This window comes from Panthera onca, chromosome D2 (assembly GCF_046562875.1).
Source record: "Panthera onca isolate mPanOnc1 chromosome D2, mPanOnc1 haplotype 2, whole genome shotgun sequence".
NCBI classification, from domain to species: Eukaryota; Metazoa; Chordata; class Mammalia; order Carnivora; family Felidae; genus Panthera; species Panthera onca.
The window spans coordinates 67,619,525-67,638,485 of record NC_138349.1 but is presented as its reverse complement, the minus strand read 5'-3'; the positions used below and the strand labels follow the sequence as shown (position 1 = coordinate 67,638,485).

The following is an 18,961-nucleotide window of genomic DNA, read 5'->3' as shown; positions in this document are numbered from 1 at the left end:
TTGTACGTAGTTATGTAATCAGAAAAAAAAGCTGTTTTTCCATGTCAAGATGAGAAGTTTGAACAGATGACCTGGAAAGTTCCTTTCAACCCTGAGAGACTAAGAAAAGGGAGTAGTGATAGTTGTTTACATACCACTTAAAAGTGGGCTTTTCCTTTGTTGCATCAAGGGCCAATGTTTCAAAGCTACAGAAAGCAGTTGACTCTCAGCTTAATATTACAGTGGTAAGAATTTTCTAACAAATATAGCTACCCAATAGAGGCTGTTTCAGAAGGAAATAATTGGAATATAAAAGCTGATCCTTATGTACCTTTAGTTTAGGTCTTCCCAATCTTTTTCATGCCATTGCCGACACAGAAAATGGTTATACAGCATATCGATCAATATCTCAAGGCGTATTTGTCACACTTTCTCAGGACTTAGAAAAAACTAATCTAGTCTAACATCCTCATCTGCAATGGGGGAAAGTGAGTCTTAGGGAATGCTACATTTCCGGATCAAGACTTTAACGTTAATAATGGGAATAGAGTCTTTGCACGACTAATCAGCCAAAGTTTCCTCCCTACTAATTAAGCACGGTTGGATGTCAGGGTTGAAGACTGGGTCTGGGATAGTTGCAGTGGAGGGGACGAGGGTCTAGTTCAGTATTGCTTTAAATGTGGTCCTATGACCACTGGCATCAGAAATTGTTAAACAATGAGGAACCTGTTGAAAACAGAGTCACGGGCCTCACAGATATACTGAATCAGGCACTGCAGCAAGTCCAGGAAATCTGCATTTTTAGGTTTGAAACGTGCCCCACTTCCCCCGCCCCAGCAGTGTTTTGGATACTGAGCGCCAGTTGCGGCCTGAACTCAGCGGCTCTGCTGGTCGCGCAGCACCCTCCAGCTTGACCTCGGAGCAGCGCAGGCCGCACAGCTATCCCGCGTCCTCGCGGTAAAACTGTTACGTACTGGCCCTTTCGGTCGTCACAGGCGGACGCCAGCCTGCCCCGCACTGTTGCGGTGAGGTGGCCACAGTGCCTCCATCAGCCTCCAGGCCGGGCGGAGGAACCGAATGCGGAGGGGAGGGCCGGGGGCAGAGGTGGCTCAGCTGCGCCTCCTCTAGGCCAGGGCTCTCCGCAGGCAAGCCGGGCTGCGGTTTCCTTCTCCGCCCCCGAGCCCTCCTCCTTTGCAACCTCACCCACCGGGAAGCTACTACAGCGCCTGCGTGAATTCTGCCCTGCCTAGCTCCCCGGCTACTGACCGGATGTTAGCCGATTTCCCATAGTGCCTTGCGAGTGGCGGGCATGAGAGTAAACTACAGAGGGTCACCAGCGGGTTCTGTTCGTCATTGTTGGAGTTCTGTTGTGCCGCGGGGCTGTAGGAGGTTGGCGCCTGGTCGCTGCCTTGTAAGTTGGTGCAATGGCGCTTTTCCGGGGCGTGTGGAGCGTGCTGAGTGCACTGGGAAAGTCCGGAGCGGACCTCTGCGCGGGTTGTGGAAGTCGACTTCGCTCTCCCTTCAGGTAAGGACCTCTCGCCTGCACTTCAGGAGGCGGCACGGCTCAGGACGGCCTGGGTTGGAGTGTAGACGTTTTCGTACACTTTTTTGTGTCTCCTAGGTGGTCCGGGCCACCGTGGCGCTTTGAATCATGCCGCGACTTTGCGAAGGGGCTGGTGGTTTTGCGACCAGGCCTTATCCAGCAGTCTTACTTTCCGGCCACCCTCCACCTTTCCTCTTCCTTCCCGCCGCTCCGCGCTGTCCAACCTTGTAGCCCTCGTTCAGAGTTCTCTGCGAAGTCGCGCGCCAAAGAGTCTCCCTCCATCAGTAGAGGCGTTGAGAAGGCAGGGTCCAGGAGCTGAAGTGCAGATGCTTTCCTCCACTCTGCCCTTCTTAACAGGCATAGATGAAGCTTTGAGAGTTCAGTTTTGCAGGTCTTTTCTCTGGTTAGGACAGGGTTTTAAAAGTCACTAACAGGGGCGCCTGGGTGGCTCGGTCGGTTAAGCGTCCGACTTTGGCTCAGGTCATGATCTCCCGGTCCGTGAGTTCGAGCCCCGCGTCGGGCTCTGTGCTGACAGCTCAGAGCCTGGAGCCTGTTTCAGATTCTGTGTCTCCCTCTCTCTGACCCTCCCCCGTTCATGCTCTGTCTCTTTCTATCTCAAAAATAAATAAACGTTAAAAAAAAAAAAATAAATAAATAAATAAAAGTCACTAACACCGTGCCATATATAGCATTCTGATAGCGTCTTTTTGGGGGGAATCTGTGTTCATCTAAAAGTGAATATTGGCACTTAAATACTTGATATTGGTTATTTTCTTTATACGTAGTTTTGCATATGTACCGAGATGTTTTTCATCCACCGTGAATAGTTATCCAAAGAAGCCTCTGACTTCATACGTTCGATTTTCTAAAGAACAGCTACCCATATTTAAAGCTCAGAACCCAGGTAAGGAGTTTTGGAGCATTTACTGTTTTCTGATGTAATAAAGAAGCCACTAAACAGTTTTACTTCAAACTTGATTTGCACTTTGAAAGCATCCAGTGACTGCGGAAAAATAACCATTAACGTTTAGTGGTCTGTAAAGTATGACATTTTTTACCAAGTACAAATTCCTTATAAATAATTGAGCTAATGAAAGGTATTTTTATTTATTTCTTATTACTATGTATATTTTATTGAAGTATAGTTGAAGCACAGTGTTACACTAGTTTCAGGTGTACAACATAGTGGTGACTGGACAACTGTATACATTATGCTATGCTGACCACAAGTGTAGCTACCATCAATCACCATACAAGACTATTACAATACCATTGACTTTATCCTCCTGACTTACTCGTTTAATGAAAAGTATTTTAAAAATAGCAGCATGTGGAGTGGAAGCACCCAGGGAAGAAGATGAAAAAGCTGAATTTTGGGGGTCTAGTTGCCATTGGCCTGGAGCACCATTGATGAATCATTTTATTACTTGCTTTAGCTCCTGCTTCAGGGAATTGTTAATGAAGTTGCAATGAAATAACTTATGTGGATGTGTTCTGTAAACTGTAAAGCTCTATACAAATTGCTAATTCCAAGAGCTTTTTCACTGGAAATCGGTTGACTTCCTGAAAAAAAAAAAAGATTTCCAGGTAGGATTTTTGTTGACTCCCTAGAAAGGCTGTGGGCCTTCATTTGTGATTATAGTAGTGTAAAGATAATAACTAAATTAAGAATAGTCAACTTTATGATTTCTAGAGCCCTTTCACAGGGTACTTGTGAAAACCAAATGAACTGTAATGAAAATTCCTACATTATAAAGAATTGGTTTAAGAGACATGTTTAAGAAGTACTCACATGTTTTAAAATGTTGTAGTTCAAACTAAGTGGTTTGTTAAAATGCCACTCCAGTTAAGATGAGGAAGGAAATGGGGAATAATGACTTGATCAGTTAAGATGAGGAAGGAAATGGGGAATAATGAATTGATTTTAGAATAGCTTGTTGCAAGTAGTGTTTCTGTAACTGAAATACAAGGCAGTGTTACGTGAATCAAGATTATATTTTATTGTTGAGTCAGGTTTTATGAACTTAATAATTCCTGAAAGATGGGAAAAAAATTTTTGTTTGAAATATGAAGTAAAAAAGCTTGAAGACAGTGATTACCCAACTGCTTAAACTAATAATTTTGGGAGGGTATGTGACATATTTCTTAATTATTAGGTAACAGACTTTAACAATTCTGGATAAAGTATGAAATTAAAGAAAACCTAAATCATTGTATTAAATTATATGTGGTATAGAGGTGTCTGTAATAAAACTTAGAGCTAAAGCTAGACTTCCTAGAAGTCTTTAGAAATTAATCCTGAGACATAAAATTGTGACTTTTTCATTTTATTTCAATCTATAGATGCGAAAAATTCAGAACTAATTAGAAAAATTGCCCAGCTATGGAGGGAACTTCCTGATTCAGAGAAAAAAGTAAGCATATTGGTTTTCAGTATTGCTGACCAGTTATTCTGCAGTTAAGAATAATAGTCATGTCCTTTAAGGGACTAGATGATTAAAAAAATTTTTTTAATATCTGTTACCTATAAAGGAACTTCATACTTTCTGATTCATAATGATTAGAAAATGGATGTATGGCAGTGGCAACAAAGGGTTGGCAGTATCTGAAACTGAAGACTAGTTGTTAGACTCTCACCTTTGTTAACATTTTTATGAAAAAAACATGTTTTTAGTCCATATACATGTGATTCCAGAGCACATTTTTCACTTGGTGGTTTAGTCTGTCTTTTTATTTTTTTTTAATTTTTATTTATTTTTAATGTTTATTTTTTTTTTAATTTTTTTTAATGTTTATTTATTTCTGAGACAGAGAGAGACAGAGCATGAGTGGGGGAGGGGCAGAGAGAGAGGGAGACACAGAATCAGAAGCAGGCTCCAGGCTCCGAGCTGTCAGCACAGAGCCCGATGTGGGGCTCGAACTCACAAGTTGTGAGATCATGACCTGAGCTGAAGTCGGACGCTCAACTGACTGAGCCACCCAGGTGCCCCTAGTCTGTCTTTATCTGAAGTCATGCAATTGTCTTTCCCTGGCGGGTGTGCTGTGTTTGATTTATCAGCAGTAATTTATTGACTTCATGTTTGGGTTTTTATTTATAGATATATGAAGATGCTTACAGGGCAGACTGGCAGGCATACAAAGAAGAGATAAACAGAATTCAAGAACAGTTAACTCCAAGTCAGATTGTATCTTTGGAAAAAGAAATCCAGCAAAAACGTTTAAAAAAGAAAGCATTAATAAAAAAGAGAGTGAGTATCAGTGAAATATTTTTTTCCTTTGGCAAAGAACTGAAATTTATAGAACAATGAATATTGGGAGTTTTTCTTATTTTGATATATGTGGCTAAATGGTAGAATGTCATCAGGAGTACCCCAGTTAGGAAAAAATGGGATAACTCTTTTCTGCCACTAGGACCACTTGGCATTGAGTCTGTCTTGGAACCCCTTGTTACTACTTTTGAATGTATCCAAATTTAAGATATGTAGTTAGGACTAGAATGAAAGCTGAAGGAACAGAGTTATGAAACAGCCAAATCAGGAATAGCAAGAATCTTTGTGTCTGTGTCTTGTCTAGGATAACCTGCTGATTTGAATTGTTTTATAGGTAATGGTGAGTTTGATTATGGATGAGTTTCATTATGGATGTTGCTAAATAGACTGATTTCATTAACACATCAGGAAAAAATGCCTTTATTGTATCTAGTCAAATAAGAAGTCCTATAGGATGAACTACTTTTCCTCATTAAACACCCCACATGGTTCAGATTTGTAGTCTGGTCCCAGTTTAAGGTTATTGATCCACATAAATACTATTGCTTGAAAGACTACATTTTTCTGTAGGAACAGTATTAGGTATGAGATGGTCAGCTTGCTGGTCCAGTACATATACTGTAAAAAATGGTCATCAGAGTTAAAACTATTTCTTTGAAAAAGTAAATTTGAGACTTTAATGTGAGATGACAACATATGTCTCCCTGACTCTTGTTGAGCTCTCCTAGCACCAGAGTTCAGGACTCACCCATTTTAAGTCAGTAATCTAGATAGCAATCTAGTCTTCTGATCCAATTAGTAAAAAGGAGCTAGAAAAGACAATAGAAATACAGTGTCTGCATAGGGGTATTTGGAGGGGTGGGTACTGAAGTTTATTCTCCTTCCTTTATTCTCCCTTCCTTTTTAATGCACCCATCCAATGTAAGAGTGGAGAGACCAGAAATGAGGATTGGGCAGTAATATGGGATTTCCCTTTCATATATTTCTTTTTCTCTTTCTCCTCCTAGTATTCCCATTTTATGTTGGTTACACCTGTTCTAAGTTGTCCTATAGTCCTTGGATAGTCTTCAGTTTTTGGTTTATTTTTCAGTCTTTGTTCTCTTTGTTTTGGATTTTTGAGGATTCTATTATTACATCCGTTAGCCCAGTGATTCTTTCTTCAGCCATGTCCAGTCTACTAATAAACCCCTTAAAGACATTCTTCGTTTCATTACAACATTCTTGTCTCTCTTCTCTCTCTCCTTTCTCTCCTCTCTCTCTCTCTTTTTTTTAATAGGTGCCATACCCAGCTTGGAGCCCAGTCTCCTGAGCTGAGATTAAGAGTCAGATACTTAACTGACTGAGCCACCCAGGCGCCTCTGTTACAGCATTTTTGATCTCTAACTTTTTTTGTTTTTTGGTTTTTTTTGGTTACTTCTTGGGATTTCCATCTCCGAGTTTTACATTGCCAATCTGTTCTTACATGCAATCTGGAGCCTTTAGCATACTAATCTAGTTGTTTTAAATTCCCGGTCTGATAATTTCAACATCCCTCCCATATCTGGTTCTGATGCTTGCTTTGTCTCTTCATATTATGTTTTTTGCCTTTTAGTCTGCCTTGGAAGTTTTTTCTTGATTGATGGACATAATGTACTGAATAAAAGGAACTGCTGTAAATAGGCCTTAGCAATGTGGTGGTGAGGTGTGGGGGTCAAGAAAAGCATTCTGTAGTCCTACAATTAGGTCCCGATCTTTTAGTGAGCCTATGCAACTGGTCTGTGAACTTCACAAGAGTTTCTCAGTTCACTCTTCCACACTCCCCCTCCCCATTAGGTGTGAGTCAGAATGACTAGAGTGTGCAGGAGTTGGGTGTTTTCCCTTCATGCAGGTAAGTTAGGCTCTGGTTAACTAGTTTCCCCTGAAGGCAGGCCTTGTTAATAGTTGAGTGCTCAGGCATTTCAAAATAGTTTCTTTTCCTCTCTTCCTTTCTTACAGAAGCAGGGGAAATATTTTTTCTGGTATTAATTGTGGAAATCTGGTTTAGCTCCTAGAAGTATATCACAATACTGTGAGGACTATCTTCTTTTTTTTTTTTTTAATTTAAGTTTATTTATTTTGAGAGGCCAAGAGAGCCAGCAGGGGAGAGGCAGAGAGAGAGAGAATCCCACTCTGTCATCGCAGAGCCTGATGCTGGGCTCAAACTCACTAATGGTGACCTGAGCTGAAACCAAGAGGCGGATGCTTAACTGACTGAGCCACCCAGGCGTCCTGTGAGGACATTCTTATGACTGGCTCCCCCTGAAGCCAGAACATCCAGCAATTAATTAATTACAGTAGAGGTTTTGGTACCCCAGCACTGGTTCCAGCAGGGGTTGCTTCGACTCCCTGTATTTACTTGTGTGTCACTCCAGTCTAGGGGGCAGCAGTTTGAAACAAACTTCTCTCCCTTAGGGATCCAAGAGGGTTGTTGATTTTTCAGTCTGTTCAGCTGTATACTTATTGTTAGGAAGGATGATGAATTCCAAGCTCTAGAAACAAAAGGGGAAACAGTTACGTTATGAAGTACCTGGAGTCTGCAGTAGTTTTATAGTTGTTCTGTGTCTGAGAAGTCCAGGAAGAATGAGGTTAATCACAGGGGCTGTACTTTATTTATGAAATAAAATTGGGTTTATTGACTTTAACCAAATTGCCATTAAAAACCACATAATTTATGAATTACAAGTACTACTATCCAAATTCAAAAACTAAATAGAATAGTGCAGCATCCTTTATTCTCTGAAACTCAGAAAGTAAACATTAAAAAATTTTTTTTAAAATGTTTTTATTTATGTTTGAGAGACAGAGTGTGAGTGGGGGAGGGGCAGAATGTGAGAGGGAGACACAGAATCTGAAGCAGGCTCTAGGCTCTGAGCTGTCAGCACAGAGCCCGAACTCAAGAGCTGTGAGATCATGACCTGAGCTGAAGTCGAACACTTAACTGACTGAGCTACCCAGGTGCCCCTTGAAACTAAACTAACTTAAACAGTAAGGGATACATGTATTTGCTATTTCTTGCCTCCTCTGTCCTTTGGTACCTAGTTAAAAGAATTGAATTTAACACATCTGTTGAAGTTTAAAAGTTGAGAGATACCAAGGAAGGAAATGAAATGAGAGATTATTAAACAGATACTCTAGTGTTTATGAGTTGTGGTAGAGGCATATAGTGGCTGGGAGATGGTAGTGTTCTGGAAGGATGAAACTGAAATTGTTTTAACCTTTAAAAAAGATTTTGTACCTAAGTGCTCAGTTATTCACTTCATGGAGACCATGAAAATAATATGTAAGGGAAAAGTTTTTATATGGAAAATAACTCATAAAACCTTTTATAATTTTCAAAACTTAGTGCTATCACAAAAATAATTCTGATCCCAAGAGTGAGTAGTCATTTTGTATATACAAAGAATCATAACATTCACTTATAGGAACTTCCTGTAATGCATAGTAGTGAATAAAGTTTCTGTAGGTAAAGTCTTACAGAAGTTAAAACTATATCTAACTCTTCCATTTTTGTTACTCAGGAGTTAACAATGCTTGGAAAACCGAAAAGACCTCGCTCAGCTTACAACATTTATATAGCTGAAAGGTTCCAGGAACATAAGGATGGTACATCACAGGTAAAACAGAATTAGATTTGTTTTTTAAATTTTTGTTTTGATTTTTAAAATATTTAGACAGAAAATTGTAGGGGTGTCATATGTTAGGATGTGAAGAAAAGTAGTAAATTGTTATAAATAAGTACTTTATACAAATAATGCCCTCTTGTATCTTTTAAAGGAAAACACATTTTCTTGCCACATACAATTTGAGTACTTAGCGGCCAATATATATATTGTCAGCTTTTTTAAATTTAAAATAATAACATTTTCAAATTTATAGGGGTGTTAAAGTTCTGGACTTCTTATCAGTCAGTCCTGGGACTGTTTTACCATCACTGGGAAAGAATGAGAGTGGGATTATAATACTTTGTACTGGGATTTGAGTATAACCTTGCTTCATATTATATCCTTTAATAAAATTTTGGTTATGCCCATGGGAATGTATTACACCCATGAGCATCACCATATGAATATGTCAAAGAAGAAAAGAAGTGTGTCATTCCTGCCGTGGCTTATTCTTTCCTTATTTCCTTGTTAGAAGCTCCAAATTGGCAATTGTATTTTTCCTTTTATAATATGATAGGGTAAGAAGAGCATACGTTCAGATCTCTAACTTTTGTCAATTTGAGATGAAGGTTTTTGCCACTGTGCCACATTTTGGGTTATTAGGATCCTGTAGTTCATTTCATAAGTCCTGTTTGACACTTGATTAAATAATATGTATATGTGATATGGTCTTCCCTGGCTGTATACTTGCATTTATTTACTCCTTGGGATTTTAAAATTGTTTCTATGGCCTTAAATTACTAAAAATATATGCTTGTTTATTTTTTTAGTTGGAATTTGCTCAGTCATTGAATGACTTTGGATTTAGTTTTCTTATCAGTGTAAAAAGGTTATACGCTAGAGAATGCTTCTAAATCAGTGGTTCTCAACTCGACTGCACCTTGGAATCACCTAGAAAGCTTAATGGCTGAGGGACCCTATCTCAGGATATTAAAATTAATGCAACTATCATTTTTATTCATTTAAAAAATATTGGGTATATATCCTTGTAGTTAAAAGAATCAAAATAAGACTTGTTATAAAAGATAACCAGTTTTCACAGCCCTGTCATATAAGTGAATACCTTTTATTGTTAGCTCATTCTTGTGCTGTTTATCTTCATTTCTGTAAATAACAGCCTTATATTGTTACTTCTTGATTTTTTTTCAATTTTCAGCATTACCTATATTTTAGGCATTATCTCCCATTATTTAAAATGAGCATTTATTACTTTCTCATCCCACTGTTCATGTTTCCATTTTCCTGCCTCTCAGTATACTTACAATTTTGGTTAGAGAAGTATTGAGTATGATATTTGCTATGCCATTTGCTATGCCATTTGCTATGACTATTTTTTTTTAATTGCAAAACTTTCACTGAAGTTCAGTATGTCTTATGTTTTTGTTTCCTTAGTTTTTTATGTATTATCAGTAATTTAGTCCCAAACCCTTAAATATTTACCAACTTTCAGTGCATTTAGATGCATTAGCTATTCTGTCAGTTTCAATCTGGAACCTCTGTTTTGTTCCACTTTGGTTGTAGCCTTTTATTGCTAGTGCACAGTTGACATTCATCTTTGTGGTGGTTTTGCTTCTGCTGTTGTCTTTCTTGGTTTACTGATTTTATTATAGGAGCATCTCCCCAGTGAGAGTACATGGAAGATCAATTTTTTGAATTTTTGCTTGTCTGAAAATAATCTCTAACCTTATATTTGCTTGATAGTTTGGGCATAGAATTCTAAGCATAGAATCTAGAGATCATGTTCTTTCAGAATTTTAAAAATATTGCTTCTTTCTCTTGTTAATAGCTTTTGAGAAGTATAAAGCCATTTTGATTATTGGTCCTTTGAATGTGATCTGGTTTCTTTTTTCTTCTCTCCCCTCCCCCCCACCTTCCCCGCTGTGTTCTCTTTAAGACCTCATACTTGTTTTTGTGTCTTCTGAGCTGGTCCTCTCATTTTCTTTTCTGTATTGTTTTTCTCTTAACCTTTTTTGCTTTTCTTTCTGGGATACTGTATACGTACATTTTTACTTAATCTCCTTGTTTTCAGTGTGGTACCACTGGCCCCAACTGTACCTAGTATCCACAGAGTAGCTCTATTTTACCCTTTTGAGGGGATAAGTCCTAGAATCTGCCCATGGTGGGGATTTAATCTCTTTTTCAAGAGAATTTCAGTCAGTCTTACTGTTTTAAGCACACCTTTCACCACCGTTTTCTACCTATCTGGTGCTGCCAATTCCTGAGCTGCTTGGGAATTCTGCATTGTAAATTGGTTTGCTTTACGGCTTTCCCCAGTACCAGGTTGGGAATCTGCCTTCTTGGTTAGGTAACTCAGTTACCATTTCTCCACCTACTTTTTAGCTGCTAAAATTTTGTGTTGGTAGTTTCCTCTCCTGTTGTCTTTGTCCATGTGGGTTTATGCCTTAAAAAATGTTGTTTATTCATTTACTTAAAAAAAATAAACAATAGAAATTTATTGTTCACAGTTCTGGAGGCTGGGAAGTCCAAGATCAAGGCACTGTCATAGTTGTCTGCTAGTGAGGTCCCTCTTGGTTCATAGCTGGTACCATCTCACGGTGTCCTCACATGGTGGAAGGGCTTATTTAATGAGTTTTAGGAAGGAGCAAAACTAAACATCTTTCCATCTCTTTAATTTTCTTTAATGAATTACTTTATTAAGGTGAAAGATCAGATTTTTTTATGCATGCAACTTTATAAATTATTGTTGAACTCAGTGAATACAAAAGCTTATGGATTAAACATAAGGAAAAAGCTTAGCTATGAAAGATTGAAGCAATTCCTTCCAGAGCTAAGAGAGCAATTATTTAGTGAGTAAATGTCCCTGAATATATTAGATGTGTTTACAAAGGTAAGTATTAAGTATTAAAGTGTTCCAAAACATGATGGTTATGTAGTCTCAGATACTGTCTATACCTCTATTTTTGTTGGTAGGATAAAATAACAGAGTTCTGGTCAGAACAGTAAAGTTCATTATTCTCACTCTGCTTCTGTTTAAAATCACTGATGACTTCCTCTTAGATTTAAATAGATTCTTTTCAGACCATTTTCCTCCCTTCTTCACACTTGCCTTCTCCGACCCCTCTGCCCCTCATTCTTCACCCACCCATTTATTGCCTCAGTCTCTGCTTTCTGGGAGCAACAGCACATACTGTGTGAGGTGTGCTGACTCTCCTCTCTAACTCTCCTCCATCCCTGGGTTTCCTGCATCCTTTAATTTTATAAATGAAGAACCAAGCCTAAGAGAGGTAATAATGACTTTTTCCAGGTCATATAATTTAAGTTCAGCTAAGTAGAATTAAGGACCAGTGTTGTATTGTTCCTATGAGTATGCCTGAATACTTAGGTACAAATTTTAGAATAAAACATTAAGATACAGGGAAGAAATAAAACATTTAAGTCTTTGAAGTTAGTCTATCATAGGAATATAGATTTATACTTGAATATAAGTATTGTTGAATCAAAAAAGATACATCTGCACAGCAAAGGAAACCATTAACAAAGTGAAAAAGCAACCTACTGAATGAGGGGAAAGATTTGAAAATCATATATATGAAAAGGTTAATATCTAAAATATATAAAGAACTTGTACAACTCAGTAGCAAAAAAACAAGCTGACTTAAAAAATGGGAGAAAATCTGAATACACATTTTTCCAAAGAAGACAATACAGATGACTAACATGTACATAAAAAGGTTTTCAGCACCAGTAATCAGGCAAATGCAAACCAAATGAGATATCACCTCATATCTGTTAGAATGGCTGTTATCAAAAAGATAAGAAAATAACAGGTGGTGGCAAAGATGCTGAGAAAAGGGGGGCGCCTGGGTGGCTTGGTCAGTTAAGCGTCCGACTTCGGCTCAGGTCATGATCTCACGGTCCGTGAGTTCGAGCCCCGCGTCGGGCTCTGTGCTGACAGCTCAGAGCCTGGAGCCTGTTTCAGATTCTGTGACTCCCTCTCTCTCTGCCCCTCCCCTGTTCATGCTCTGTCTCTCTCTGTCTCAAAAATTAAACGTTAAAAAAAAAATTAAAAAAAAAAAAAAGATGCTGAGTAAAGGGAATCGCTGTGCATATGTTGATGGGAATGTAGATTGCAGCTCACTGTATAAAATGGTATGGAGTTTCCTCAAAAACTTAATAGAATTTTCATATGATCCTGCAGTTCTACTTCTGGATATTTATCCAAAGGAAACAAAAACACTAACTTGAAAAGATATCTGCACTCCCATGTTCATTGGGCATTATTTACAATAATCAAGATGTGGAAGCTATCCAACTGTCCATTGATGGATGATGGATAAATAAACTGGTGTGCATGCATTATTCAGCCATCAAAAAGAATGAAAATTTTGCTGTTTGCAGCAACATGTATGGTCTTTGAGAGCATTATGCTAAATGAAATAAGTCAGAAATAGACAAATAACTGTATGATCTCTCTTATATGTGGAATCTTGAAAACAACAACAAAACAACCAAGTTCATAAATAGAATGGATTGGTGGTTGCTAGAGGTTGGGGTTGGGATGCAGAATGGGTGAGAATGGTCAAAGTGTACCAGTTTCTAATTTTAAATAAGTCCTGAAGATACATTGTACAGCATGGTGACTGTAGGGGTGCCTGGGTGGCTTCATCGGTTGAGCATACTACTCTTGATTTTGGCTCAGGGTCGTGAGGTGAGCTTCGTGCTGAGCGTGGAGACTGCTTAAGATTCTCGTCTCTTCCTCCCCCACTCACGTGTGTGCACATGCTCTCTCTCTCCTCTCTCCCTCTAAAAAACAACAACATGGTGACTATAGTTAAAAATAATATATTGCACTTTTGAGGGGCACCTGGGTGGCTCAGTTGGTTGAGCATCCGACTTTGGCTCAGGTCATGATCTTGTGGTTTGTGAGTTCAAGCCCCACGTGTGCTGACAGCTCAGAGCCTGGAGTCTGCTTCAGATTCTGTGTCCCCCTCTCTCTCGGCCCCACCCCTGCTTGTGCTGTGTCTCTCTCTGTCTTTCAAAAATGAATAAACATAAAAAAATTTTTTTTTAAATGACATATTACACTTTTGAAAGTTGCCTGGAGTAAATCTTAAAACTTCTTGTCACAAAAAAAAATTTTGTAACTATGTATTGTGACAGATTAGTTAACTAGACTTACGGTGGTGATCATTTCACAGGATATACAAATGATGAATCAAGTTTACACCTGATATTAATAATGTCATATGTCGATTATATATCAATAAAAAAGGATAATATCTACATTCTATTCACTTTTTGTGTGTTTTAAGTTTAATAGTTCTTACTTAGAAAGACGGGGCTCCTGGGTGGCTCAGTCGGTTGAGCGTCTGACTTCAGCTCAGGTCATGATCTCGCAGTTGACGGGTTTGGGCCCCGCGTTGGGCTCTGTGCTTATAGCTCAGAGCCTGGAGCCTGCTTCAGATTCTGTGTCTCCCTCTCTCTCTGCCTTTCCCCCGCTCATGCTCTGTCTCTCTCTGTCTCAAAAATAAAGATAAACATTAAAAAAATTTTTTTTTTTTTTTTTTTTTTTTTTTAGAAAGAAAGGTAAGGAGCCCCTGGGTGGCTCAGTCAGTTAAGCATCTGACTCTGGCTCAGGTCATGAGCTCATGGCTCGTGGGTTTGAGCCCTGCTTCAGGCTCTGTGCTGACAGTTTGGAGCCTGCTTCAGATTCTGTGTCCCATCTCTCTGCCCTCCCCCACTTGTCATCTGTCTCTCTCAAAAATAAAGAAACATTAAAAAAATTTTTTTAAAATGGAGGTAAGGAATTGATAAGACTTTGCCTGTGATTCTCGATATCAGATTTTATTATTGGAATCAAGAATTAAAAAAGATCTTTCTTTAACCACTGAAGTCTCTGTATCTGGTACTTAAACATATGTGTTTTACAGGTAAAGCTGAAGACTATAAATGAAAACTGGAAAAATCTCTCCAGTTCTCAAAAGCAAGTAAGTAGTATGGTTTTAGTCTCAAGTGTCTAGTTGGAATATCTGTGAGAGAATATATTAGGGCGAGGCTTTATTCATGTGAAAACAACTTTATATCACTAGTATCACAAAGTATTTTAAAATTATTTTTATATCTTTAGGACCAGTTCAGCTTTTTTCTTTTGGTAGTTTTTAACTACAAATAAAAAACAATGTCACTCATAAAGTGTTCACTCTATCCAGTGACAATCTCACCTTGCCTCAGCTCCTTTCCCACATCCCAAACCCTGAAATTGTAACAACTTAATTATCTTTAACTCTTAGCCTTTTTCTCATCTTTTATATCAAAAAAAAATTCCTTCCTTAGTCCCCCATTATACATGTAGAATAATAGTAAGGTGATTTCTAGAGTATATGGAAGCATTCCAGAAATTAATTGTAAAGATTCTTCTAAAAGAAATTATTTTAACAATTACACTTTTTCTCAGGTGTATATTCAACTTGCTAATGATGATAAAATTCGTTATTATAATGAAATGAAATCTTGGGAAGAACAGATGCTTGAAGTTGGACGAAATGATCTTCTACGTCGCACAGTAAAGCACCAAGCAAAAAATGGCATTGAAGAGTATTAAAATAGAAGATTGAGTTATGTTCATAATGGATAGACACAAGAAACCAATTAGGTCTCCATATCTGATGCTGTTGAAAATTAGAAAGGATAAAGTTGGTGAACATTTTATATTTAATTCCTTTTTCTTTAGCCCATGGACTTCTGCCAGTTCAATACATTTTGTATTAGTATCTTGCTTTGGAAAACCCAAACAGATAAAAAGTTCATGTGAAATTTACTTTGTGTTAAGGAACTACTGAGAATCACAATAATCCATGAAATGCAGTAGTGAATCATTTTACCTTTGATAAAGGTAAATCAGACTGTGAAGTTTTTCATACTTGATGACTGGAAAGAGTATTCTTGTTTCCTTATATATATATGGAGGCAGGAGTTTCATATTCAAAAGTGCCCCAAATTGTAGAAGTCATGGTGTTTTATGATACAGTTGTACATGTTTAAAAGAGGGGTGCCTGGGTGGCTCAGTCGGTTTTACATCTGATCTTGGTTTCGGCTCGGGTCATGGTCTCACAGTTCATGAGTTTGAGCCCTGCATCCAGCTTTGCTCTGATGGTGTGGAGCCTGTTTGGGATTCTCCCCCACCCCCCCCCCCCTTCCCTCACCTGTTCTCTCTCTCTGACCCTCCCCGCTCATACCCTCTCTCTTTCTCTCTCAAAATAAAAGAGCACCCAGTACTCATCTATGTAAATGCCAATTCCCAGGTATAATTCATATATTCAGAATTGATAGTTGTACTTGCAAGGAATTGCTGGTTTCAGTTGCAACTTTTTATAAAAGGGATGGAGAGATTTATAAACCTTTTCCTTATTGCCTTGTTTCCTAAAGTAAAAACCAAGAAATTGTGTACCAAATCTATGCATATTGTTTTATATTGCATAGAATAAAAATTTTAAATGTTTCCTAATTATATGTTTTAGGGTGAAAGATTCATTTTGCAAAAATTTTTCCTGTCTTCTTTTTTAAGTAGGGATATGTATTCTGAATTATTTTCTCTGTCTCACATGAGTGTATTTATCCAGGAAGTAGACAACTTGTCTAGTATAAGTTTTAAAATGAGAGATCTAAAAAACAAAAGTCTCCAATGTCTTTAGACTTGGAATTTAAACATTTTGTGTAACATATAGAAGCCCATATAAGGTATAGCCAACTCTGGTCTGTGGGCCAAATCCAGCCCAATGCCTGCTTTTCATGGCCTGTGGGCTAAGGATTGTGTTTACAGTTTTAAGTGGTTAAAAACAATTTTTCAAAACACACAAAAATTAAAAGAGATTTGGTGTCCATAAATGAAATTTTATTGGAACACAGTTGTACTTTTTTCCTCATGGTTTATGGCTACTTTTGTGGAACACTGTTGAATAGTTATTTCAGAGACTGTGTAGCCTGCCTAAAGCCTGCCTAAAATATTTACTATCTGACCCTTTACAAAGAAAGTTTGTCAACCTGTGGCCTTTAGTATAGACTAGTGTGACTAGTGTTCTATGTGTAAACTACTAGTGTCCAGTGTATAATTGTTAGTAATAGTTCTATAAAACTCTTTTCAGAGGTTCTTGTTTTAGAATCTTTGTCACCATTATCTTAAGAGGAAAGAAGTCAAATCACTGAAGAAGCTAAGCAAAGTTGCTCCACAGTGTTAGCAAGGAAAATACTCTTTAGTTTCAAATTATATTAGTATAATAAAAAAGGTCCGTGTAGTGTAGGATGAGATTCTTTTAAATTATTTGTTATGGCTTAGTAAAAGCTTCATGAGCTTTCCAGTTAGTATATACCACATACCTTATCAACTTTTAGCATTTGTTTATCCTCTCTGGGGAGTCAAGCAAAGGTTTTCAAAATCTATACCACCTTTTGATTAAAATCATTCATCTTTTCACCATCAGTTCACAGGAACAGGATAACTCAAAATTTATATGCACTTAATTTTATGCTAAATATGGAGAAAAATTGTAGCTTCTAAATCTCCAGAAAAACTGAAGATTTTTGTAGTTTCTATATAGAAAATCAGTACAAAGTCATGAAAAGATAACTTGTATATAATAAGCTTGACAAAAGTAGGGACTGAAGAGAAAAATAGAACTTAAGAGGAAGAATAAGATTTAAACATATAAAGTTGGGTGTTTTCAAAGTTTCCCTGTGGTTACAAATACAGGATGGTCTGCCATTAGTTAAATGGATATGCCATGAAAAAAAAATAGATATAGCGTGATTCTGAAGCTAGAAGGATTTGGGGAAAGAAGAGGAGGTACACTACTAGTGTCTATCAGTCTTTATCATCAGGGTTTCCAGGAAAGAATTAAGCCCTCATTCCCTGTGGCATCTAGAAAGGTACTGATTATGTACCATCTTGAGAATGGAGAAAGTCATCAGTGAAATAATTTGCTGTGTTCTGTGCTTCGCATGAGCCCAAGGAGCACATACGAGTCCGTGTTAATAGTACAATATTCATTGTAGAATGGGTAAGATAGAGAAATGAATTTTGTAAACATCTGCCTGGACAAATGTAGTACAAAACATATCTTCACAATTACCTTCTGGGCGCTTTTAACATTTAACTACCTATGTATGGTATTTTATACAGAACACATTCAAATCATATCTTTCCAAGTATATTGGGAAATCCAGTATCCGGTAAGTTCTCAAGTAGTTACACTCTCATATTGGAAAAAGTATGAAACAGTGGCTAGAGCCGAACCACATTATGATAATACTTTATTGGGTATTGATAAAGTTGGGTATCATTATAAAATAATGATAATTTATTGGGTTTTCTTCATTTCTAAAAGAATGTTATTGTTAATACTTTAAATATTGGAATATCTGAGTCCACACCTTAATAAACTTCAGTACATGCGGAAGACTGGAATGCCATATACCAAATGCAATCTAGATTCACAGTATACACAGTTTCTGTTATAACTTTTAATTTTTTTTTATTTTTAGAGAAGGAGAGAGCAAGTGGGGGAGGGGGAGAGAAAGAGGGACAGAGGATCCGAAGTGGGCTCTTTGCTCACAGCAGACAGCCCCATGCAGGTCTCAAGCTCACAAACCGTGAGATCATGCGTGACCTGAGTCGAAGTCGGGCGCTTAACCAACTGAGCGACCCAAGTGCTCCACAAAGTTTCTATTATAAAGAACAGGATCTTACTGGTCAATAACCAGTGGCCACTCATAAAAAGCCTTACTTTTGGGGCTTTTCTTAAGTTGCCCCAACAAAGTATTTGCTGTAGGAGGTACAGAAAGTGCTAGAGGGAAAGATGCTGAAGAAATGAAACAAAGTAGTGTTTATGCTGTTCTAAGCAGTTAGTCATAAAGAGATTTTTGTACTTTTGTTCATTGGAGTACCAATGTTGGGTTCTTGAAATAATTTGATGACAGGAGAGGGGGCGGTGTGATTACTTTCTGACATTTACTTAAAGGATATTGTGGGGGCGCCTGGGTGGCGCAGTCGGTTAAGCGTCCGACTTCAGCCAGGTCACGATCTCGCGGTCTGTGAGTTCGAGCCCCGCGTCAGGCTCTGGGCTGATGGCTCGGAGCCTGGAGCCTGTTTCCGATTCTGTGTCTCCCTCTCTCTCTGCCCCTCCCCTGTTCATGCTCTGTCTCTCTCTGTCCCAAAAATAAATAAAAAACCTTGAAAAAAAAAAAAAAAAAAAGGATATTGTGTGCACATTCAGCCTACTGTAATTGTGTAGTTTTGCTATTGTTTTTGGCTAACTCCTTTTTTGGAAATGCCATTTTAGAAGATAAGCCTTATGTTTTTATAATGGCTCTAAATGTGTATATTTAATTTGTAAATTAAAAAGGTATTACTATAAGTGGATTTAAAGTAACCAGAAAATTTTGATTTTTTTCTGACATTTGCTGCACCTAAAATTAATCACCACCAGGTTGTGCTAAAACAGCAGGAAGTTTTAGTATAGTTAACTGATGGTATC

The 18,961-nt window shown here is 38.0% G+C and overlaps 1 protein-coding gene across 2 annotated transcripts; it reads left to right on the top strand.

The window, feature by feature from the left end:
• The first annotated feature begins 1,010 nt into the window (after window positions 1–1,010).
• Window positions 1,011–15,941, top strand: TFAM (transcription factor A, mitochondrial). 2 transcript variants are annotated; one of them, XM_060642756.3, is made up of 7 exons: window positions 1,011–1,504; window positions 2,308–2,426; window positions 3,866–3,936; window positions 4,621–4,770; window positions 8,328–8,423; window positions 14,363–14,419; window positions 14,887–15,941. In XM_060642756.3, exons 1-7 carry the CDS (start codon window positions 1,404–1,406, stop codon window positions 15,031–15,033), a joined length of 741 nt encoding a protein of 246 aa, XP_060498739.3. In that variant the 5' UTR covers window positions 1,011–1,403; the 3' UTR covers window positions 15,034–15,941. The 2 variants fall into 2 exon arrangements, with proteins under 2 accessions (XP_060498739.3, XP_081646669.1); XM_081790543.1 differs by lacking the exon at window positions 4,621–4,770.
• Window positions 15,942–18,961: the final 3,020 nt, after the last annotated feature.